Below are 24,001 nucleotides of genomic sequence, written 5' to 3'. Positions count from 1 at the left end.
TCTTGTCAGCTGTTACTCTTTGGCGCAGTCACAGACCACCGTCCTGCCGACGTGGCGGGGCGGAAGAGCCGCTGGCTGGCACCAAACGGGTGAGCTGCACTGTCACTTTCATAAAAACAAAACTGTCTCCCAGCTTTATAATTTTCCTTTGATTATACAAGCGAAGAACTGCAGTTCAACTTGAGATTAGTCTTTCATAAATTTGCTGCATCGCTTTGTTTTTGTGTGTTTGTATGTGTTTAGGAAGTGAGAAACATCCATTCATGTTAGCGTGAAAGTAGAGCATAACAGTGCTCTTTGTTGCCTGTCTCTTATACAGCGTTGCCTATGCTGTCACGTTGCATTAATGCTATAAATCGCACTAAAAAGGCAGGGCAGTCTTTAATACATCCTTACTTAGGTGTTAGCATTAGGGAATTATTATTATTTGTCACGCTGTCACGCTCTATATGAGTCAGAGGAAAAGATGTTTATATAATTTATGTCAAAAGTGCAAGATTATTGTTACTGCTCAAAATGCAAAATGAGAATTATGAGACCGTGGTTTCCAGTATCTGTTTAAAGCATTTTTTTTGTGTGTGGGTGAAAACATATTTTTCTATTTTGTGAAGTTTTATATATATATATTAATTATTATTTTTAACCACACCAGCTCTTCTGATTTAAAAAACAAAAAAAACCAAAAAACGTTCTGCACAAGGACCTTTTTCTGGCAGAAAACTCCTTTTAACAGTAATAAAATCACTGAGTGATAGTCATATGCATCTGAGTACAGCAACTGAACACAAGATGGCAACATCGGACATGAAATGACCAGCAGTACTGTCGCTTTAATTATAGCACATATAAAATTCTGTGTTGTCAAAATTCTTTCAGTTGAGTCCAGTTTTATTTAGTTGTTCACAGCAACAATTCCCCTCACGGCACTTTCTACTGCAGCTTTAATGAAAAAAAAAATCACATTTAAAACCTCACTCACTTATTTACGACACTTGGCAATGGCGGGAAGGAAAAACTCTTTTTTAATAGGAAGCGACCAACAAATCTAGCTTCATTGAGGGACAGCTATCTGCTACCATATGGTGGGAGGTTGAAGGGAACGAGAAGAGGAAAAAAAGGAGAGCATAGCGAGAAAATGTCTCTAATTCCAGGCCAAATAAAATAAATAGTATCCATCGTGTTTATTAGAGAATCGGGATAATTGTTCGTTGCTGCAACAGTTTAGAATAAGATAGAAACTCGACTCTTTATTTACAGATTATTTAATGCACACCTGCACCCTAGAATGCTTCAAAGAGAAAATACAAAGACAAACTGCAACTTTAAGATATGGAAATAAATAAGTTAAATAAATAATAAAGGGCTAAAAAGAAAACAAAAATAAGAATAAATGGTACTGCACCTTAAGTAAAAACCAGGGTGAGATAAAAGAGATACCCACTCAAGTGGAGTCCCTTTGGTTGTTGATGCCACAGTGGCTAAACGTGGATCTCCCATGCACTGAAAATGGTGTGTGTTAAATAATGGTGTCAATCACTAATTCCCAAGCCAAATCTGAGGCACCAGTGCAGACCCAAGACAGGCATTCCTGAGATTACATCTCTCACCTGGCCTGGGCTGAGCTGGGTAAGGAGCAGGTGACCGGTAAGAAGGGGGTCTGGGTGTGTCTTCAGGGACTGCTGCATGTGACTGAGAGGGATGGATGGGGTAGAAATCCAAGTTGTCATTTTTTATGATTTTCATTTTTATTTATATATTTAAAAAAAAATACTTATTCTACATCACTTTAAACCAGGAATGTCAAACTCCTTTTACATGGGCCACATAAAGCCCATTTTGATCTTAAGTGGCTGGGACCAGAGAAATTAATAATACCTGTGTAAAATTGCAGCAATGAAGGTGGTTGGTCTTTATCAATAGGAAAATCTGTGAAACTTATGAAAATACAGTCAAAAGTTCAAAATCTATGCGTCCCTTTCTAAAGCTGTCCAGGGGACCGGATTCGAGACTTCACCGGGCCAATTGTGGACCCCGGGCTTTATGTTTGACACCCCTGCTTTAAATGGTCCAGGAGTCTCTATATACCCCAGTTTTTTAATTGTTATTTAATACATTATATATTATCAACAAAAGTCCCTTACAACATGTTCAATTGCAAGTACAGTGAGCTGCAGAAAAAAGCTCCCAGTCCTTAAAGCCAGATGTTTTTAGCCCAATCACACCTCTTATGACGTATGTGTGGGATACAGACACAGCTTGATTGACTTTTTCCTCAATCCTCTTTGGCACGGAACAGTTTACACAGTTGGTACTCTTAGTACTTCATAATTTGAGGAACATTGTTTAGTGTCACTAAAGTTAATCCCAATGAAAAGTCCAATTCACACTAATAATTAAACGCTGTGTGAATGTGCCAGGCCTCAAGAGTTTCACACATGATAAAACATGTAAGAACTGAGTGTTTCCACTTTATGCTTAGATTTGTATAAACAGTGTTTTTGTTTTAGGGAAAGTGCATTTATACGAAAGACACAGATGAGCAGTTTTCCACTAAAAATCCAACTTTTTGCAGATCATCATGTCTCAGGCTGCCTCCTCTGATGCTGACCCCTCCACAGACCCCACCCCTCCACCTGTTCAGCCCCCCGACCCTGTTCCTAGCCTCGGTCAGGATGTACCAGCAGCCGGTACACCCCCAGCAGATCCACTGCAGCCTCTTTTCTCCCCTGAGAGTTTTGATCAGTCCAAAGAGCAGTCGACCACAGAGAACACCACCACCTCTGAGACATTAGAGGGTCAGGCTGACCAACCAGAGTCTCCTGCAGAGAGTCAGATGACTGAATGTGACCAACCAGTGAGCCTGGAGCCAGACACAGAGGCTGCAGAGGAAGATGTGGAGGTTTGTTTCACAAGCTGAAGTTTGATTTATGTTTCCTTGACACAAAGCACTGAGAGGAAAATGTCTCATAGATACACTTGCACACAGTTATAAAATAACTTCAAAGAAACAAGAATTTTGAATATATTTAGGATTTTTATTCAGGAAATTGTATATACAGGCTCAAATATGTACATATAATCACTGAAATCTTTAAATAAGTGACACTGAAGGTGTTACACTGTCTTTTAGCTTGACAAAGCCTATTAACTTCTCGTTAGTTAATTTGATTGATGAAAACTGCTAGTTTCTGTTTTCATGATACATGAATTTCCTTAAAGCTAAGATCCAGCCTTTCTATGTATAATACAGCTTCATATTGACATTTTGAAATATTTAATAATAAACAAGCAATTATGATATGTATTTAGAGATTTGTGATTGTCATTTGTTTTGTACTTTCACACATATTATAGACCAAACGGTTAACAGTTTTATTCCTTTCCTATGATGGATATTTGCGCACAGAAGTCCCTCCTGGACAAAGAAAAAGGTTGGGGAGCTTGGAGTTCATGGGGAAAATCTCTTCTGACCACTGCCACCTCCACAGTGGGTATGTCCCAGGTTTTTCTCATCCAATTCTTTTCTTCACATTTACACCCATTTCACTCACCACCAGTCCCTCCCTGAGCTGGTTCTGCCAGAGGTTTCGTCCTGTTAAAGGGGAGCTTTTCCTTTCCACTGTCGCCAAAGTGCTTGCCCATAGGGTCATCTGATTGTTTCTCCGTATTATTGTTGGGTCTTTATCTTACAATATTAAGCACATTGTGGCCTTGTGATTTGGTGCTGTATGAATAGAATAGAATTGAACTGAATTACATTTCACCCTGTGATTGGCCAGTTGTGCATAACTGTGGCACAATCTGATATCCCCATGTTGATGTTGTTCTTGCGTCACCATAATAATTTTGGTTCAGGGTCAACATTGAAACTGACCAGTGATGTTGTGTGAGCATACAGTTAGCATTAACTGAGAAGGTAGCTAATGCTATTGAAAGCTATTACTAGCGAACTAACATGAGTTAAATTTGGCTAACAAAAACCTAACTCCATAGTAAATTTATTATATTGTATAAATTAATAAAGAAAGCACTTGCAGTGCTTACTATTTATTCCAGGAGGGTGTTTTATAAAAACAGAGCTATTTGTTTTCTTTTTCCCCTCCATTGCACAGCTGTGACATCACAGCAACATGACTGGTCAGTTGCACAAATGACGATGCACAAACACCAACACAGGAATGTCAAATACACCATAACTATGAAAGGACCCAAACATTGTTGCACCCAAATCTGTACACGATTTGTGGTGCAGCAATGTTTTCCAAGATGCACAATTTGAAAATACACACTGTCATCACATAAACACTTTAACAATATCTATATGTGTATTTGCTCATGTGTAGCGATTCAGAAATCGCTGGTACGGTATTTCTGCAGTAGCAGGGACCTGATAGCAAGGTGATAGTAACAGACAAGCACAGAGTCCTTCCATAAGCAAGTGAAGAAACATTTTATCGCTTGTCTTACTTCTGCCATCATTCTTGCGGTTTCAAAATTGGCTCATAGATTTCAGCCAGGATTATTATAGGACCATGTGTTTTTATATATGTAATGAGAAATGTCGCTGGCAAGCAGGAGAAATAGACCATCAATGTCTACTTCTCCTCATGTATGTGAGTCTTTAATTTGCTGCTTTCTGTGTGCAGGTCAAAGCCTGACCTCAGTAAAGGTGAAGGCAGGAGAGGCACTTCGTCTCCACAGAACCTCAGTTGGAGAGGAGGCACAGGAAGAGGAGGAGGAGGGAGTGGAGGAGAAGACAGAAGGAGGAATCGAAAGCAGAGAGATTGACCTGTCCAACTCCGGGGAGTCGTCTTCTCCTACTGCAGCCACAGCTTCTAGCAGGGGCGTTTTCTCTACAATCACACATGCCGTACAAAACACTGTGAGTGAACACACATACACGCACAGAGAGACACACAAAAGGTATCCATCTGATGAAGCTTCCAAACCATGTCATGAAAGAGTGTTAGTGGCGATTAAATCATACATTTCACCAGGCAGTCATGTACTCAGATATGAAGAGTCGTCTCGTTTTCTTAGTGCCCATAATGCCGCCTCGACAGTCTGCTGCCGTGTGGTCTTAGGGCGCTCTCTTTTGCACTTTGGTGTCCACAGCAGAGCTGTCTGTGTGATGGAGTTGTGCTTGTTTCTGATGATGTGCTTTACCGAATGTTTGGAGGTCGTTCAGTTTAATCAGATCCACAGCAGTCTCCTGAGACTTTTAGACTTAGTGAGAGTTTTTTATGGTCGCCCTCAGTCATTCTCCTTCCTCCTGGCAAAATTTTTAAATATTTAGATTTCAGGTTCTCTCTGTCTCTCTCAGGATAAGTCAGTGATCAGTATAATGCACTAGTGGTGTCACAGTTTTGCTCCTAACGTATAAGCATATAAAACTGCTGCTGAACTGCAAACATAATTGAAAAGCTTCCCTATTAACCCTGAATGCTACAGTATTAGCAGACAAGTAGATGCAAATAGAAGTAAGTACTCTGAAAGTGGGGCTTATTTAATCTACAAAATCAGGTTAATCCAAAATAAACTGTTTAATAAGATGTCTCAAAATATAAGTGAGATTTTAAAAAGAATGAACTCTACAGAGCTTAACCTATTTAATTAGTTAACCCTTTAACTAATTTAGCCTATAGAGTTACAGCAGACACAGCACAGCTCTATTATAGCCTCAGATTGGTGAGAGTGCTTGACTGTGATGACTTCAGACAGCGTCCACGCTGCAGAAGACAGTCCTTGATTTACTGATCCTCCTCTGGACGTCGCTGCCAGCTCCTCTCCTCTCCTTCCCTGCGGCATTCCTCAATCTGTGTTCGATGGCAAGCCATGGTCGATAGAAAAGTCGAGCCCCTTCAGTGCTGTCAACGATTTATTTATTTGTGTTACATATTAAGTACCTCCTAATTCACAGTTTTAGTAAGCTGAAATATTTCTCATTAACACATGCTCTGCCTCTCGATTTCCTGCTGTGTGAAGGAGCGCAGTTAAAGTTAAAGACATCATCTGTGCTTTGAAAATCAGACTGGAAGCAGTTGTGAGCTGTTATGGATTGTAAGCAATGATCTCTTGATTTTTGGCAGAAGGCTGCAGTTTTAAAATTACAATCCTACTTAAATATTTTGCAAAAACATTCACTTTATTTTTTCCCTCTTTGTTCCTGACTGAACTGACTGAGATTTAAAGGGTTAATTGATTAATGACACATTTAATTAGTTAACAATGTATTTATTTCATTCATTTTGGCGCTCATGGACCTCAATAAACCAAGAGCAAGCTCATATTTTTTTAACTGAATTCATTTAGTTTTCAGTATGCAAACTTTCAGTATGATATTATTTAAATTACAACATTTTATAAAAGTGTGCAATCTAAATTTACAATTTTGTTGGTCAATCCTATTTTGTTTTTGTTTTTTTATTGTTTTCTTTAACAGGCTACTGTAGTTTGCTGAACTGCCTTTCCCCTCCCACCCTTCCTCGCTCTGCATCTGTCTCTCTGTGTCTCTCAGGGTAAGTCAGTGATCAGTGGAGGCTTGGATGCCTTGGAGTTCATTGGAAAGAAGACCATGACTGTTCTTGCAGAGAGTGACCCGGGTTTTAAAAAGACCAAAACTCTGATGCAAAAGACCGCGTCACTTAGTCAGGCATGCAACTGACCATCTCATCTCATCTTGTCAGATAAGAAATGAATCTGAAACTGGTGTGTCGTGTGTGTGTGTGTGTGTGTGTGTGTGTGTGTGTGTGTGTGTGTGTAGGTGTAATTGCTTTAAATTGGTGGCTCTGTTTTTTCTGATTTTTTTTTTTTTTCTTTTTTCAGATGTTGAAGGAAGCCAAGGAGAAGGAGCGGGCCCGTCTGAGTAACCAGCCTATCAGTGCTCCCACAGCTCACTACGGTATTCTTTTTGATGACTACCAGGGCTTGTCACACCTGGAGGCCCTGGAGATTCTGTCCAATGAGAGTGAAGCAAAGGTAAGGCGCGAGTGTCGGGAATACAGAAAGCGCTTCAGAAACACTGCCTGTTTCAAGCAGTTTACCTGCAGCTGTGATTTTAGGTTCAAGCCTTCCTCTCCTCCCTGACCGAAGAGGAGCAGGAGGAGGTGAAGAAGGAGCTGATTTACATCAAGGAGATTTTCATCAAGCAAGAGGAAGAGGAGGATGTGGAGACAGAAGGAGGAGGACAGACGAAGGATTACGGTGATCTTAGTTCCCAATTACACTGTTCTACCCCCTTATGTGAGTGACCCAGATCGACTGCTAGACCTGCTGTAGGTGGAGGTGGTCCCTTAGCGCTGACCCAGGATCAGGTGGCCTTTGACAGGCACCTGGATGGGAAATGATAACCCAAACTGTTAAAAACAGGGTTTGTTGTTGAACACACTCATGACTGCGCTTATCTCTGATGCTGGCTGTGGGCAGCCTGCTGTTGTTCCTCAGGGAGCTTTAGCTCACTTATTTTAGTTTTAATCTTTTCAAAGTTTGTGCAGTTGTGCAGAAAGTTAGTTTGTGCAGATTCAAAGAGTGCTTTTTAAAAGCGTGCTCCATCAATTTCAGACACAAAGACTAATCCTGTGGTATTTGGTTGCTGTTTAAAGCCGTTTACACAGCCTTCTCCAGTTTCAGCAACATTGCAGGAAAAAAGTGAGGCAATGACTTTTCCTTTGTTTCTTATGAGGCAACAAACTTATGGAAAATGGCCTGAGTACCCCTCCTTCTCCTGTTACTGATACAGGATGATCTTTTAGCATCTTATAACGAGATGAAAGACACTGCATGGCTTCAGTGAAAACGTGACCAGATTAACTGCGTTGTCATCCTTGAGTCAGGCTCTGTCAGCACACAAAAATATGTTCTTTTCTTTGTTTATATGGAGGTCATCTAAACTCCACGAAAAAAAAAAAATTAAGAAAATCTGGACCTTTTCCTCATAAACTAAAAAATAGCATTCCTTTGCCTGAACTCTCTTGTTCTGACCCAGTTCAGCCTCTAATAATATTGCATTAGTATCGTCACTGGTCACTGGTACAGGTAACCTAACCTGACAAGTAGGTCTACCTAGGGTTATGATCAGCCACCCTTTTGATCCCAAACGTCTTATTATCTGACCTGACATTTTTGTTTTATTCACTCTCTTATGACTCTGACAAGTCACATCAATCTGTTATATTATGTCGTAATTAGAGTTCAAGAATCCAAATTTTCACTTAAACATCTGCTTCATGTCAAATAATCTTATATGCTCTGCATCCTAGAACTTACCCAAATTATATTTCCTCTTCCTAAAAGCCCTGAAAACCTTAGATCCTTACGGGAATCAGCGATGACGGTGACTGTTCCTAATCTGCTAAAGAAGTAGAAAATGTTCTACTGGAGTGAAACTGTGTCAGTGTGATGCCAAGTTTTGGTCTCGTCACATCTCACCACTTTACATTTTAAAGGGTTTGTGAGGGGCACCTTCAGGGGATGTCATGGAGGTGCACAGCTCAAAGCAGGCAGGCGCCCTTTTGCTCGGAGGGTTGAACAGGATGCCTGATCCGGCGTTTGGTGTTCAGGGGCCACCGACACATTTGCAGACTCAAGAAAAGCCAACAGAAACAATCCATAAGATCCAGGCGCCGAATCTGCATGTTTTACAATTCCAGCTGTAATTTATACACAGGAGTTTGAATTACGTTGGCATGACAACAACAATATACGCTTCGTGATCTCAGCATGGAGTAAATCGACTGATTCCTGACATGTGGTGTAAATGCGTGTAGCATCACACTTTAACACGTGCTTTGTGTATTTAAGTAAACTGACACGAGGTGGTGCATGCCTTTTGTGCATTTTTATCAGCTGCTGATGGCGAGGAGTTTGTGAGTGTTCTCACCGAGCTGCTCTTTGAACTTCATGTTGCCGCCACGCCGGACAAACTCAACAAGGTGACTCACTCACACAGATGCCAGTAGTTTTCATCTATCCATCCATCCATCCATCCATCCATCCATCCATCCATCCATCCATCCATCCTGCATTTTGCTATCAATTTTAAATTAACTGTCTTTTCTGTAAATTGTACAGTTTAATAATAAATACAATCTTTTATATTTTTTTATTGGCAACACCGGTTGTTAAGTTACTGACACTTACTACTTTACATCAGCACCATCAGTGGGTGAAGCGCCTTTTTGCCTTCTGGTACATTGTCTGTGACGAGCCTTTAAATCACAGACTGTGTATAAAATACAGACCTTAGTTGTGTGGCTGAAAAGCGAAGCTGGTGTTGAATTGCCTAAAACCTGTATTTCCTCTAATGTCCAGAAGGAGGCGACTCCTCTGGTTTCAAAAAGAGGTCTGATTGTACAGAAGTCTAGGAAGTAGCCAGTATACTGTCTGTGCTCTGAATGTCATATCATTCTGCATTATATGGACAAAGGTATTGAGCCACATCATTTATGAATCCAGGTGTTTTCAGTCTCGTGGCCACAGGTATATAAAGGCAGCCTGCCTTTACAAACATTTGTGAATTTGAAGGTGGCACTGTGATAGAGAAATGCCAGTGTTGCAACTCTGATTCAGCTGTTGCAACAAGTCAACTGTAAGTAGTATTACTGCAAAGCAGAAGCATTTAGGAATCACCGCAAGTCACGTAACGTTACAGCACAGGATTGCCGAGTGCTGAGGCACATAGTGCTCTGCTGACTGAGTAACTGCAGGGTTTCGACATCAGCACAAAAACTGCGCCCGGTGCTTCATGACTCGGGTTTCTGTGGCTGAGAAGCAGCACGCAAGCAATACATCATCAATCTGGCTTTGGCAAGTGCCACATGAACACCACCTGCCTGACCGAATCGTGCCTGCTCTAAAGTTTGATGGAGAAGGGTTGTTGTCTTTTTTCTGGGGTGTCATAAACACTCCTGTAGGTGTAATGCACAGATAGTTTCCTTCACATAGTGATATGATTCTGATTTGGAAAGAAAATCTTTGATTTTTCTTCTATAAAGCTGTGTTATGAGTATTAGTTTATACCTCGTTTTATTATGAAATTGTGTTGAAATCATGCATTTCAAATTCCATAGTGTAGTTTAGTACCAGGAATATTCTAACAACCACCAATCATTCTTCCTATTTGCTCTGAGAAAACGGTCCACAAAGCTACAAAAATACACATCTTTGTATCTACACTCAACATAGTAACTCTGCATCCTGCTGCAAAGCTAATTTAAAAGTTATCAGCCCCTAAAGCCATCCTGCGTAATCACATTCACATATATAAAAACCAATATTAGCATATATCCATGTATATGCATCTAATTAGCATACATCAGGATCAGGGTGGGAATGTGTCTTCATGCAGACCTGATGAGTGGTAATTATGCATCTCCAGGCTCGAATGAGGGCCCATGATTGGGTGAGCAAGGTGGAACAACCTGTCACTACAGAGACAGTTGGCAGGGAAACGCAGGACCAGCCAGGAGGAGAGGAGAACAAAAAGGAAGAGAAGAAGAAAGACGGAGAAGAGCTGGGGGAGAAGAAGGGCGAGGAGGAGGAGATGAAGGGAGGAGAAGAGGCAAAGGAGAGCGACCCCATATCTGTAGAGGTGACGTCTCATCTGCACTGTTATGACTTCTGCTTTCAAGTTTAAATTCCGTCACCTTTTCTTCCTGCTGTCACTGCCTTATTTGATTTGAATCACTTATTCTGTGTGTGTGTGTGTGTGTGTGTGTGTGTGTGTGTGTGTGTGTGTGTGTGTGTGTGTATACACTCACCTTCCTCTCATCAGGCCATCTACCTGTCATCGGTCAGCAGTCTGGCAGAAGTGACGGCTCGCAGCATCGAGCAGCTCCACAAGGTGGCGGAGCTCATCCTCCACGGCCAGGAGCAAGAGAAACCAGCCAGAGACCAGGCACACGTCCTCACCAGGTATGTGTGTGAATGTGTACTTGTATTACACACTTACATTGTGGGAACTTCCTTCTGTGGGTATCCCCTTGACAGGTTCAAGGTTATGGTACGGGTTAGGGTAAGCCTCCAGGAGATCAATATAAGCTGTTGTTATGTCTTTGCTAAGGGAAATAATGGAAATGTTTGGGATTTGGCATTTGTGATTGTTGAGGTTAGGTTCACAAGCAAAGAAGACTGAAACAGTCGCATACACTGCCTGGCCAAAAGACAAGTCACCACCTGGATTTAACTAGGCAAATACATAAGAGCTTATCATTTCTTAGACAACCGTGTCAGCTGTTACTGCGTTTCACTGAAATTATTGGACTGTGTCAAGCAAAGAAAACAACTAAGGAGATTGTTGGAACTGCTAAAATTGGAATGAAATGATAAAAAATCAACATGTAAGAGCCTTTCCACACACACAGTGCGAGAACAGCTCAAGTGATTGGGACTAAACAGCTGTGTAGCCTTAAGAAAGCCACTTATCAGTGAGGCTAATCAGGAAAAGGGCTTCAGTATATTCGGGAGCATAAAGATTGGAGTAAATGAAAAAAGGGTCATGTGGTCTAATGAGTTCAGATTTACTCTGTTCCAGAGTGATGGGTGCATCAGGGCAAGAAGAGAGGCGGGTGAAGTGATGTATTCATCGTGTCAGGTTTCTGCTGTACAAGCCTGTGGGGGCAGTGTTACGATCTGGGATTGGTTCAGAAATTGAGGTCAGCTTACTACCTGAAAATACTGAATGACCAGGTTTTTCCTTTAGTAAATGTTTTCTTCCAATGTGGTTGGGTTGGATTCATCAGGCTCAAATTGTAAAAGAGTGGTTCAGGGAGTTCAGGGAATAGGAGACGTCATTTTCACGTGGATTAGACGCAACAGACTCCAGACATTAACCCCACTGGGATGTGCTGGAGATAACTTGCCGTAACAATCCAACATGCTCATCATCAACACAAGATGTTGGTCAAAAATGATCAAAATAAATGTTGCACAGTTCACGTGTGCATAAGCTTATGAAAAACGTGCTGTTATCAAAGATAAAGTCGGTCCAGTTAGAGGGTCTGATTTTCCTTTTTTTCGGCCCTGTGCTAGGGCAGATACTGCAGCTTGGGGAAGGCTTTGATAAGGATCTGTTTTACCAGGATCATTTGGGTGAATCCCCCTGGTACCAAGGAGAGAGGAGGACAGAGAGAAAAGGGGATTGAGGGGCACTAAAATAAGAACAGTTAGGTGTGTATGGCATTAGGTCTACAATTAAAGAGCTAGCAAAAACTAAATGTGAAGAAATAATCCATTTGCACATAATGTGTGTCTGCATGTCTGTGTGTGTGTATCTGTGAGGTAGAGAGAGGTCAAGGAAGAGATAGTATCACTACTCCAAGGAGTGATGCATGCTCAAATCCACTCTTCTTATTGCAGGTTGACATGTGCCATGTGTAAGGAGGTGGAGTGTTTGGCCAAGAAGTTCTCTGATACGCTGCTCGATGTTGGGGTAGGTGAGAGTGTGTGTGCATGTGGGTGTGTGAACATTAGGGATGATTGTGACTATTCTAATAATGTTTGCTATTGTCAAAAAGTATCCATCGGGGTTTAACTTTAGTTCAGTTGGGGCCTATTTTAAGTTGTATGAATACACACGGGGTGCTCTAATGAGTATTTATGCCAACAGAGCAGTCTCTGTAGAGCTGACTCATAATAAATACAGTGGTCGTATTCATTGTAATTAAACATTTCACCCACTACAACAACGTGACTCAGTGACAGCAGAGCTTTTTAGATGTAGCAGGAGATATATCAGACAGCTGATGTGTGAGTATTTGTTTGTTGGATCAAGTCACTGTTTCTTTTGTTTGTTTGGGGGTTTTTTCATAGGCTCTGCTGACAGTAGTAAAATAATTTTTGATCTTTGTCTTTGTACTTGTGTTTTTCTGCTACTCCATCATCTTTTATTGATCTCACGAGTGTCACTGCCTCTCTTTTTTTAGGGCCAGAGGAAAGCAGAAGAGCTGAACCCACTGGTAGAGAGTGTGCTGCTAGAGGTGAGATTCTTTTACTTTGAACATCGTGAATAAAAATAAAAATGGATAAAATTAATGATGTAGCAGTCTCATGATGAGTGACAGATAAATGATCAGGATCATCATCACTAATGCAATGGGAACTGAGTTTTAAGAGGCACTCAGACGAGATCCACACAGCGTTTAAAGACTTGTTCAACATTTTTCAGAATGCATTTTTTTTTACAAATTTCATCTCTAGAAACAAATCTTTCCTCATTTTTATTGTTATATCTCTGTGACAGCGATGCCAGGAGGCATTGTTTTCTTGTGAGCAAAGCACCTGTTTAATGCCTCGAGGAATTTCTGGATGACCAGAAACATCCAGAGCTGTGCACACAAACTGTGCACATGTAGCATTGTTATATTCCATCCATCCCCATCATGGATTATTCTCACTACAGGTGTCTAGCTAGAGGATTTACAGCTGTTGGAGCAGAATAGCAAGAGAACAGTTTCTGTCCCCAAGCCATCAGTCTTTGAAACTCTCAATTATATACATATATGTATATATGCATATATATTGTTCAGCACTATGCTACATCTACTTATGATTTCCTATCCGCAGGGCTCCAACAGCACCAACTACATCCAGAATGCATTTCAGCTGCTGCTGCCCATCCTGCAGATCTCCCACATCCAGAGCCAACACTGCCGACCCGCCACAGAGGCCGCAGCACAGATTCAGCATTAACACTGCCTGTGCAACTGCCTGCCAGTGTGTCTATTGTTGTACAGTAAAGTATAGAGAATAGAGTCACCAGAACAAGTGCTTTAATCTACACTAAGTGCCAAATAGTAACAGAACACAGAGAATATCATCAGGAAGATACCAGCTTAACTGACACACGTAGTGGTAGCTCGCATACGTTTTGTTTGTGTGTTTGTGCCACGTTGTGTCTCTGAATGTTACTTTGCCTGTTTTGCCGTTGATGTTTTGCTTTAAGAAAACAAAATGACGTCCACGCCTCAAAACCAAAAAACAGAATATTACTGATTGTTCTGATCAAACTCTATATTATTGTACATTGAGCTTTCTTTGCACAACAGGAAAAAACATAGACTAACACTAGTAGAGTGTCTGTTGTGTTGACTGTTTAATTGCAGGTTAAGATAAAATACCAGCGTCAGTGATTATATATAGTAATATCATACTTATTTTGTTTTCTGTGTTAAATTATATGAAACAACACTACCTTATATTTTATTTCCATCTTTTGTTGTGAACATTACTAATGTGATGTCGGTTAATTAATTTCTGTTTGCGTCTTGTTGTTGGACTGAATTAGATGAGCGATACCACTCTCTACGCTAAAAGTGAAACCACAGCCTTTTGAAGGGAATCGGCTAGTTTGGCTGCACCAAAACCAAACAGTGTGAAATACAGCAACAAAATAACAATAAAACATTTAATTACCCCAGTAAAACAAAAACTGTCTGTTTTGGGGGGGTTTATTAATTCAAACCTGCAATAACTGATTTTAGAGACATTTTTTGTGGAAGTAAATAGTGAACACTTGTGTTATGTATCACCTTTTAAACACTATCATTCATTTAGTGAATTTTGACTCTTTAAACTCTGATTTTGGCTTTTGCTAAATCCTAAAGGGGACATTGAGCTCTTTAGCCGGAATTACTCCATCATGTGCATCTGTTTGTTGCTAAACAATGAGCTAACTCATTGTTCACTCACTTTAAAGGTTATTGAAACACGATAGGTAGATGTGGATTGTATAACTCGCACACAGCAATCTTTGCTGAAACGGAGTGTAACTTCTGATTCTTTGGTTATAAATATGCATTAAAACTGCCTCACTCTGCAAAACTGTTGGTATAAGGGTCAATTTATCTCAAATTATTGTGGGCCATCTGCTCGACCAGCTCCAGTCTGCATTCAAATTTAAAGATACAACATTGTAATATTTATTTGTATGTACAAGAAAAAATCAGTATTTGTTGCATTTTTGTATATTTCAAAATTAAACATCATTATTAGACTCATCCAGTGGGTCTTGAAAATAACAAATATGCATATACTTCACAAGATAATTTTCTCCGTTATAATAAGACTTACATCTGGAAGCTCCTGAAATTTGTTCTTTCATATTAAATAATGAGCTAATGTCTCTAGTGCTCAATCCACCCAGACATTTTTAAGCATTGTTTCCAAATTACAGACCCTGATTCTATCTTACGGAGAAAGAAAGATCAGAGAAAGTTTTAGGCTTTTATCTTGGACATTTTTGAGATATTCATGTTGAAACATTGCCTCAGAAAAGAAAAACAAAACATGTCCAAAAAAGTATTTGATACACGAGGCTGAAACTTCACAGCTAGATTATAGTCATCCAAGTTTTAAACCATTCGATTTTCAAGCAATACACAGGTGGTTGAGCAGACAATGATCTAAAAATGTGATGAGCGATATGAGGTGGAATGACCCATAAGTTAAAATATTTTTCATGTCTCCCTCTTACGCCATAAAAGTAAAAGAGTAGCGATTGGGTTTAATAATTCTGAAAATGTGCTGCAAATACAGATGTTTTCCAGATGGTTGAGTACGACTGACTGCAAAAGGAGCAAATTCACAGTAAGACATGAGCCTTGCAGGTGCTGCTATCTGGAGTTAGTTACTTCCTGGCAGAGCGAGCTTGGCTCCTTTAATGTTTTTATGGTGAAATAAAACCAGGTGGTTACTCGCGTTCGACCTGCTGTACACTTTGTGTGATTCCACTTTAAACACCCCAAAGACAGCCTTACATGCACACATAGGTTACATGTTTTTACTCCAGAACAAAGCCTTTGATCATGCGTTCCAACATTCAGAAATGTATACCACGTCGGTTTCATCTCACACATCACCGCAGAGATGTGTCAGATGTGTTGTATCTCAACTATGCTCTACATTTTTCTCCTCCTTCTGAACCGCCGTCTCTACAGAATTTGAGATGAATTACTTTATAGCGCTTAGCCCACAGTTACCTCGATCTCTGAAGGATAAATATTTCTCTCCCTCTGCTTCTTCTTCAGTTTTAGAGATACATGGATGCTGGCAAGGAAAGCTATTAAGCAAACAAGATATTAGTCAGTGCTGTCAAAATGTTTTGGCTCCTTTCAGCTATAACCAGACGGGGTAAGGCTGTTTATCAGCCATGCATCTGACTCAGAATACAAAACAATTTAGTTCTTTCAGGGTGAAAAATGTTCGAGGGCCAATCCATTTATTTAACTTTTGATAGTTTAATAATGTGTAGAGACTGTCCTCTAATAAAGTGCTAACATAGACAAAGCTTCCGAGATGACATGCTGAAAATAAGTTCACAAGCACATGTAGGTGGTTCAGATATCTTTATTTTCACCATTAGTAATGCTGGTAAATGAGGCGGCTGTTTTCCTCCAGCTTCCTCCGGCTGCTCGCCTGTCATCGAGCAGGCTCATCTTTGATGGAGCTGACGGAGGGATGGCTGCGATGATGCAGAAAACCTAAAAGACAACAGAAAAAAGGCACCAAGCGCACTGTTAGATGACATTTTAAAAGGGTTCTGATGTGTTGATACTCTGCAGTAATTGTCTACTGAGATGAATTTTTTGACGATTAACTCCGCCTGGAAGATTACGTTTTTGGAAGTGTGCATGCCGTTCTGTCTGTAAACACCATAACTCAAAAAGTTTTGAATGAATTCCGATAAAACTTTACGTTTTTTATTTAGAATGGAGTCGTGTTAACAATCCATTCAAAATTTGGCTCACATCAACCACAATCCTCAATGTCAAAATAATGATGTATAGGTCCAAAATTACCAAAAAGCCTTATAACTTAGAAACTATGATTCTTATAAGTGTTGTGTGTATTTTATAAGGTCAAACATCATAAAATGTCTTTTAACTTTACGACTGCCTTTGTTTGTATTGGCAACATTTAGGAAATGATACTGGTGTATGTGTATTCTAAATATCACATTATAATTTACATCCAAATATCACATCACATTTAACCTCTGACCTTATGTTTACGTTTTACGTAAAGAGAACAGCCTAATACAGCAAACAATTCAATGATAATTAGCTACACATTGGTATACTTTTTGTATTTATGCATTAAGTCCATCATATTTAAAGCTACACTTTGGAGTTTTTGAGCTCTCGTAGCACCATTCGCAGATTACCACACACGTATGAAAATGAAGGGCGATGTGGTTCCCAACCGTGCAGCAGTTTCAAATAACGTATCCAGCAATACGCTGGTAAGGACAGGACTAAAGGCCGACCCATAGCATCTAAAAACTAAACCGCATATAATTAATCAAACTTTGGTTGCATGAAGAGGCGCCAAGTTAAGTCTTGAATGCGTGCAAGAGTATCTGAAAGTCATCAACCAGCTGTTGGTGGTCATAACCACCAACAGCTTTCTCTTTGAACCTGTACAATTGTTCCAGTAAAGACTTTACCAGTATAGCAGTGGTCAGCATTTCCATCCATTAACATTGATATGTCATCTGAAAAGTATACGTGAGGACAATCAGAACGTGTGTTTGTGATCTGACTCATTTTTCTAAAAGGTGCATGTGTGTGTACCTACTTTGACTGTCAACTTCTTTAATTGGTGAGAGCCCTATCCATTTTGGTAAAAAAAAGAAAAAGATTAACGTGGTGAAAGCAGTGAAACAACAGATCCATTAAATGATGCTGACTGATTAAAAGGACTGACCTGACCAGGTATGAAACCCGTATAAGTGGAGGTTTGTCCCTGCTGGACCAAAAAGAGTTTGTTAGAATCTCCAAACCTGTTGACGCAGATGTAAATGCGTTTTTATTGAGCAGTTTACCTTCAGGAGGGCTGACTTCTGTTTCTTTGGCACCGTCTACATAAAAGAGTAGCATAAACATGTTGTAACTCTCATCTTCTGGAATACATTTTAGTTTACTTAGTATATTATTAATATATTATACTTCAGAGACAATACAGACTATTCACAGACCAGGATTTCTAAAAGTGACCATGTACTGAGCCAGCATATAAATGAAAACATAGATTAAATACACATTTAGTGTGTTTGTTCAGAGATCTAACACACTGGTTTTTGGTTGATAGTAAGCCATGGCTTATCATTTTTTTAACCATTACAGTGAGAGGTGGCATTTCTTGACACCAGATGTATTTGTTAACATTGAATGGCTGAGTCTTATGTTTATACACCATTTAATCATTAGTTATTAATAATCTCTGTCTCTCTTCCGGAGCGGCTTCCTGTCCTCACCCCTCACTGACTGTCGAAGACGACTGTCCCTCCCTGATACTTGGACTGCTAGAAGCTTCTTCCTGTTAAAAGGTAGTTTTTCCTTCCCATTGTCACCAAGCGCTTGCTCATAGGGGGCAGTCTGATTGTTGGGATTTTCTCTGTATTATCACAATATAAAGTGCCTTGAGGTGACTGTTGAGTTTGATGAATAGATTATGCTCCCTTGGTTTGGTTCTGCCTCTATATTTGATGTTAAGTTATATATTGTGGGTGAATGAACTGTATGGTAGTGTATTCTGTCCTTGAGGGCTGCTTGAAATGTCACAGAGGGCTGTGTATTGGTACATGTGCACTGAGAAAATCCTAGTGGGGGTTGTAATTTGAGGCTTCCTGTGTTCCCTTGAGTCTGCCTCCTCTTAGTGTTCATGCCTCAGTGTAAGACACTCATTTCTTTGTCATTTCCTTTTTGGGTGTGGAAGTCAGTTTTTCATGAGTCTTGCTTCAGTTCGACTCTGATCTTGTCCCTCATTGGTTTCACCTTTGCTTAATTGTCATAGAAGGTTTTGTACAATATGACAAAACCAATCACTTCAGAATTTCTCATAATAATAATTGTTTTTTAAGTTCTCTGCACTGTGGTTGAAACTAGTCTAAAGCAGTGGCTCTGATAGCAATATGCGGCCAGGAGAAAAAGCTTGTCTTTCACCATAGAAGCAGGAAGTCTCACGTCACAGCGCTAAACATGACTTTTTGCACTTTTGCCTTGCACATTGTCAGTCACCTTTGGACAGACCACTGCTGCTGAACATGCTACATTTAAACATTTTTCTTGTGTTATAATTAGAGTTTGCTTTTTATCTTTGTGTGTAAATGGTTGTTGTTTTTTTCTTATGTGCACCTCAGTTTGCACGCTCAGTCTTGCCCTTCAGCAAAAGGTGAACTTGTTTAAAGTTGGATATTTTTAAGCACTCACAATATTGAAATCCAGTGAAGTACAAACGTATCTAGTGTACAGTAACTTCAGAATACACATTTTGCTGGCTTACCATTTAATTGCTGAGTAATTAAGTTGAAGCCATCAGGGTGCACCTTCGGCTTCCCTGGCAGAGGAAAAAAAACATGTCTTAGGACGCCTGTTTCCACCACTGAAAAACAAAGCCAAGCCTTTTTTATATTCATAAGTCCAAACTTTCAACTCACTAATACAAACTCAAACTCAACTCAAAAACTCAAAGTTTTTCATTTTTAATTAGAAATTTAAAATAGTAACTCAAAATTTTGACTTTGTTTCTTCAGTTGTGGCATCATAAAACGAGTGATTTCTTTTGTTTGATTGTTTTTTGTCTCTTACTGCACAAACGCCTTTTCTTGTAGATTTGTCCGATCACACTCGTTACTATACTCAGCAACACCAAACACAGCAGAGCCAGCCAGACCACTCTGAGCGCACACTGCCACTCATCTGGAAAACAGAGGAACATTTTGGACAAAGCAGAGTCTGAAACAATTATGTATTATTTTCATTACTGACCTCTTTACCTAAAGAAAAAAAAATCCATCCCAGTCATTCCAGCACTAAAATTCATGCCATGTGAAAATAAAATACATGAAAATGTAGAGTGGATGAAGGAAGAAAAGAAGGAAGGATAAGAAGGCAAGAGACCGGCAAGGAAGGAGGACTGGAAAGAGATAAAAGACATAGAAGAGGCAATATAAATAATAAGAGGAAATGAACAAACAAGAACAAAGAAAGGGAAAAGCATAAATGGAAAGGTCTGGTGGAGGTGCTGCAGAAAAATTGGAAGGAAATGGATATCCAGCTTTCATTATGCACTTTGGAAAATATTACTTAATCAATGTCTTAAGCATGAGGGACTTTTGGAGAGCAGAGCAGAAAGAAAGAAATCAATACAGGCTTAGAGATACAGTAAATTAAGATGTACTGTAGTTTTGGAAAGTATGACTGATCATGTAGTACAGAGGAAGAGGGAGAAACAAAAAGTCAGGAGAAGAACTGAAGGAAATTTCTTCTATTAAAAAGAATGACTCCATTGTGGACTGAGAGAGTGGGCAGCTTGGAATGAAATGAAAACTGAGTGGCCAATTTCCTTGTCTCCTATTGTCTCCTCTTTCCTCTCCTTTCCATCTTACAGTGAAGCCACACTTGCCGCGTGGGGATCAAAGAAGCCCAGCTCCATCCGCCTGACACCAACCTTTCTGTGTCCGTTTCCATGGCAGCTTTTCCTTTGCTGTTGAATTCCAAACCGTTTGATTGGCGAACCAAAGGAGACAGCGGCTTTGATTGGGCGATTCAGAGTTGGGCAGGAAAGGGAGACAGCAGTAGAATGCCTTCCTCTGTCCTTCATCACCACCCTTATTTTCCTCCTCCTCCTCCTCCTCCTCAGGTGGGTAGAGGTGTAAGGAACTGTGATTGCTGCGGCCGTACAAGGTGAGATTCAGGGTCTCTGCGTTGGGCAGATGAAGCTCGGCTGACACCTCCAGATGTGACTCGTAAGCTGTGGGTGAATAAATAGCATGAATGTATTGATTGGGGCGTAAAAGGCTTATATTGTCTGCTGAAGAAGGCATCGCAGCGCAAGAGTTAAATAACACCAGCCTGTGAACATGCTCACAGTGACGCTCACGTTAATATGCTCATATTTTAAAGCTTAATTAGATTCTTTAATTAGTGAAAGGCGATCAGTTCTCTCTGGAAGCGTTGCACCTCTGATGGTCTGCTGAACAACAGAAACACAAGATGAATTATGGCAAACTTCGTGACAGGTGTCCTCTGTACAGTTTTCATGAAGTTTTAGAGACTAAAAGCCTTTTCCTGTACAAGGCTATAAAAAAGTTTATTTTACATTGTAAATCTACCCTCAAGTGGCTGTTCAAGGAATTGCAGTTTTAAGACCTGGGATGCACCTTTCCACTACTAAGCTACTAGCTGAACACTAGCTGAAAAAACAGTACAACCACTCACCCAAATATTGCTAAAGGTGCGAATCTCACAACTAACAGGTAGGAGCAAATACAAAAATATACACCAGACCAAACCAGAGGTATATTTCAGATTTGACAAGCTTCAGTTAGCATGTTAAATGCACTGAGAAATAGACTGAACAAATATGGCTTGCTTGGAAGAGTCCCAGGACAAACCCTCTTCTCTTTAAGAAACATGCAGCTTGGCTTTAGTTTGCAAAAATGCATCTGATCATGACTTCAGGAACAGTGACAGAAGAGACCAACGTGATGTTAGGCCATAATGCATATCAGCATATCACCTCATAACAGCTATGAAGCACAGTGGTGGAGGGGTGATGACTTGGGCTTCTTTTGCAGCCACAGGGCCGACACATCTTGCACTCAGTAAGTCAACACTGAACTCCTCTGTACACCAAAGTATTCTAGAGTGAAATGTGAGGCCATCTGCCTAACGGCTAAAGCTTGGTTCAGACTGCACACTACCACAGAATGGCTGCAAAACAAAAGGGTTAAGCTGTTGCAATCAAAGTCCAAACCTGAACATGACTGAAATCTTGTGGCAAGACCTTTAGAGAAATGTGCATAAATTAATGCTCGTAAGCCTCAATGAACTTAAATGGCATTTTAAAGTGTGTCCAGTGTGAGCGATTGATGAAGTCATACAGAAAACAACTGCTTCAAGTTATTGTCGCTAAACTACTGAATCATGGGATCTACTTACTTTTTCACAGGACTGCATAGAGTCCTCACTGTGACGGTAACCATAAAATGTCACTTTTAATAAACAATTAATTAGTTGTTAATTAGCTTAAACTTTTCAAATGTGATGGATCCTAGAGTCATGATTCACCTTGGAAGTCTTAAGAGCGTACACAGAGTATGCTAAGAGTCTAACTGAAGCATGCCCTGGACCACCTTTTCAAGCAGACCAGGGCACAGTTTACTTAACCGCACCCAGACGTGGCACTCAATAATCACACTAGCCAAACACACTAGACAGTACGGGTCAGATGCACTCAGCGGTGTGGACTTCAGGCAGTAGCAAGCTTTTCTAAACAGAAAGCAGATGTTGTTGAGTCTCTAGATGTGAATACCTGAAGTTGAGATATTTCTGTGTACTTCTGCCATTTCCATGTCTGTCTCACACATGAACCACCTCGCTTTTGGATCATCTCTGCCTCGCCTGACGTCTGAAGCCGAATCTGTTGTATTGCTTTGATCTTCTCGTATGCACGCTTGCTCCCATTTTTCCTGATCTGGAGTCTGAGATGGGTCACACATATGGCCTCTCTTAGCGTCATCATTTCCAGCCTTTCCATTTTCTCCCTCTTTCACCTGATTTCCTTGTTCGCAGGGTCGGTAGGGAAGGCAGAAGAAGTTCACTTTTGTTACTGCAAGGATAAAGAGAATGAACACGGCAAAATTCAGACTGATTTCTCAGCAGAAGCAGGCATAAAGAGGAAAAGCAGCAAAGAACGAGCTGTCAAGCTATAAATCATAGCAAGATCTCGAAATGGAAGCTGTTGCCTCCAGTTTGTATCTGACAGAAAGAGACAGATGAGGAAAGACACAGATGGAGAGACAAAAAAGAAAAACCACTGAAGGCAAAGACGGCAGGAGCACAAGGGTAAACCGAGATGCTCTCATAAAGAAACGTGTTTTCAAGGCAACACAATACGGAAACCTTTTCAAAAGGGCTGTCAGTCAGAGTTGTATGGAGCTATATTTGGGTCTTATTTATAATCTTAGACCGACACAGACAGGTCTTTCCACAGACAATGTGTGTAAAGAGGAAGCAAAGCTTTACTTTGATGCAAAGTTTGAACAAAAGGTGGATAACATTCTAACATTTACACAATACACACGCACACACACACACACACAGAATGAACTAATGTGGATCTGAAGCTGTTTGTGTGACCAACCTTGGTAAAATGTGAAAAATTCCGGGAGGCAGATGATGAAGGCAAGAATCACGAGGAGAAGAAGTTTAGTAAGTGCTGCTCTTGCCATGGTTGTACCATAAGATCACGCACACACACACACACGCGCGCGCTCAGGCACAGGTACTTGTTCACACTGGCACAGGCATGACTCGTGGCGCGTGGTGTCTTCTTCCCTCTCGAGTTTTCAGCAAACACATCCATTCACACTCGTGCCGCTGCCCATCAGAGAAGCCGTCGCTGGACTTTTTGATGTTCTCACGATAGAGTTCGTAATTTAAGAAGAGGCTGGCCGCAACATTTCAAAACACGTACACAAAGCGAGAAGCAACTTCCCTTCCTTTTACACTTCCTGTCATTTTCTGAGTAAGCGAGAAAGAGAGAGAAATGGAGCGCTGCACAGACAACAAAGAGTTTCAGTCAACAAAATGTAAGTACAAAGTGTGTTTCTGTTTGACTGTGGATGTGTGTGTGTGTGTGTGTGACCACTCATCCTCTCGTGAAAAAAGAGACAAACTTTATCGGACTATTTATGAATTCAGGTCCTGTGTAAACAGCAGGTTACAGACATATGATTATGTGTTGGATGTGTAGTCTCTTTGTAGAGGGAGAACTGCGTTTTACAAATGTTAAAAACAGAGTGAAAAAAAGGTCATTTAAAGGTGAATGATCTTTAAAAAAGTGGGAAACAACAGTAACATGTGGTAACCTGCCTGTGTCACTGATTATTAAGATTAGGAATGAAACTTTACATGATCACAAACACACAACAAAACCCCCCGATCTCCACATGTGCAGCTTTCCTGCCTGTCGTTTATATAACAGTCATCTCATAATGCAG

The 24,001-nt window shown here is 40.4% G+C and overlaps 2 protein-coding genes across 8 annotated transcripts; one reads left to right on the top strand and one right to left on the bottom strand.

The window, feature by feature from the left end:
* Positions 1 to 36: 36 nt before the first annotated feature.
* On the top strand, positions 37 to 15,118 carry fam114a1 (family with sequence similarity 114 member A1). Of its 4 annotated transcripts, none has more exons than XM_086295826.1 (13): positions 37 to 89; positions 2,573 to 2,899; positions 3,407 to 3,491; positions 4,647 to 4,882; positions 6,518 to 6,652; positions 6,826 to 6,978; positions 7,062 to 7,242; positions 8,845 to 8,930; positions 10,376 to 10,588; positions 10,772 to 10,911; positions 12,355 to 12,427; positions 12,921 to 12,974; positions 13,561 to 15,118. In XM_086295826.1, the coding sequence occupies exons 2-13, from the start codon at positions 2,579 to 2,581 to the stop codon at positions 13,684 to 13,686; spliced, it is 1,803 nt and encodes a 600-aa protein (XP_086151952.1). In that variant the 5' UTR covers positions 37 to 89; positions 2,573 to 2,578; the 3' UTR covers positions 13,687 to 15,118. The 4 variants fall into 4 exon arrangements, with proteins under 4 accessions (XP_086151952.1, XP_086151953.1, XP_086151951.1 ...); XM_086295827.1 differs by having other exon boundaries at positions 63 to 1,626; XM_086295825.1 differs by having other exon boundaries at positions 63 to 1,644.
* A 1,217-nt stretch (positions 15,119 to 16,335) lies between these two features.
* Positions 16,336 to 23,507, bottom strand: LOC147327877 (uncharacterized). 4 transcript variants are annotated; one of them, XM_086295820.1, is made up of 10 exons: positions 23,143 to 23,507; positions 22,312 to 22,608; positions 20,446 to 20,748; positions 19,584 to 19,694; positions 19,279 to 19,377; positions 17,819 to 17,854; positions 17,701 to 17,742; positions 17,572 to 17,604; positions 17,441 to 17,488; positions 16,336 to 16,475 (listed from the first exon to the last, which is right to left on the bottom strand). In XM_086295820.1, exons 1-10 carry the CDS (start codon positions 23,228 to 23,230, stop codon positions 16,414 to 16,416), a joined length of 1,119 nt encoding a protein of 372 aa, XP_086151946.1. In that variant the 5' UTR covers positions 23,231 to 23,507; the 3' UTR covers positions 16,336 to 16,413. The 4 variants fall into 4 exon arrangements, with proteins under 4 accessions (XP_086151946.1, XP_086151948.1, XP_086151950.1 ...); XM_086295822.1 differs by having other exon boundaries at positions 17,701 to 17,739; XM_086295824.1 differs by having other exon boundaries at positions 17,701 to 17,739; positions 19,279 to 19,332; positions 23,143 to 23,506.
* Between the last annotated feature and the right edge of the window lie 494 nt (positions 23,508 to 24,001).

The sequence above is a fragment of the Aulonocara sp. 'chitande type north' Nkhata Bay genome, linkage group LG6 (genome assembly GCF_057382095.1).
Source record: "Aulonocara sp. 'chitande type north' Nkhata Bay isolate Kocher_YH1m ecotype deep benthic linkage group LG6, A_spYH_male_GT1.1, whole genome shotgun sequence".
In the NCBI taxonomy this organism is placed as follows: Eukaryota; Metazoa; Chordata; class Actinopteri; order Cichliformes; family Cichlidae; genus Aulonocara; species Aulonocara sp. 'chitande type north' Nkhata Bay.
The sequence above is the reverse complement of the archived record's forward strand: the minus strand, read 5'-3'. Positions and strand labels throughout refer to the sequence as shown.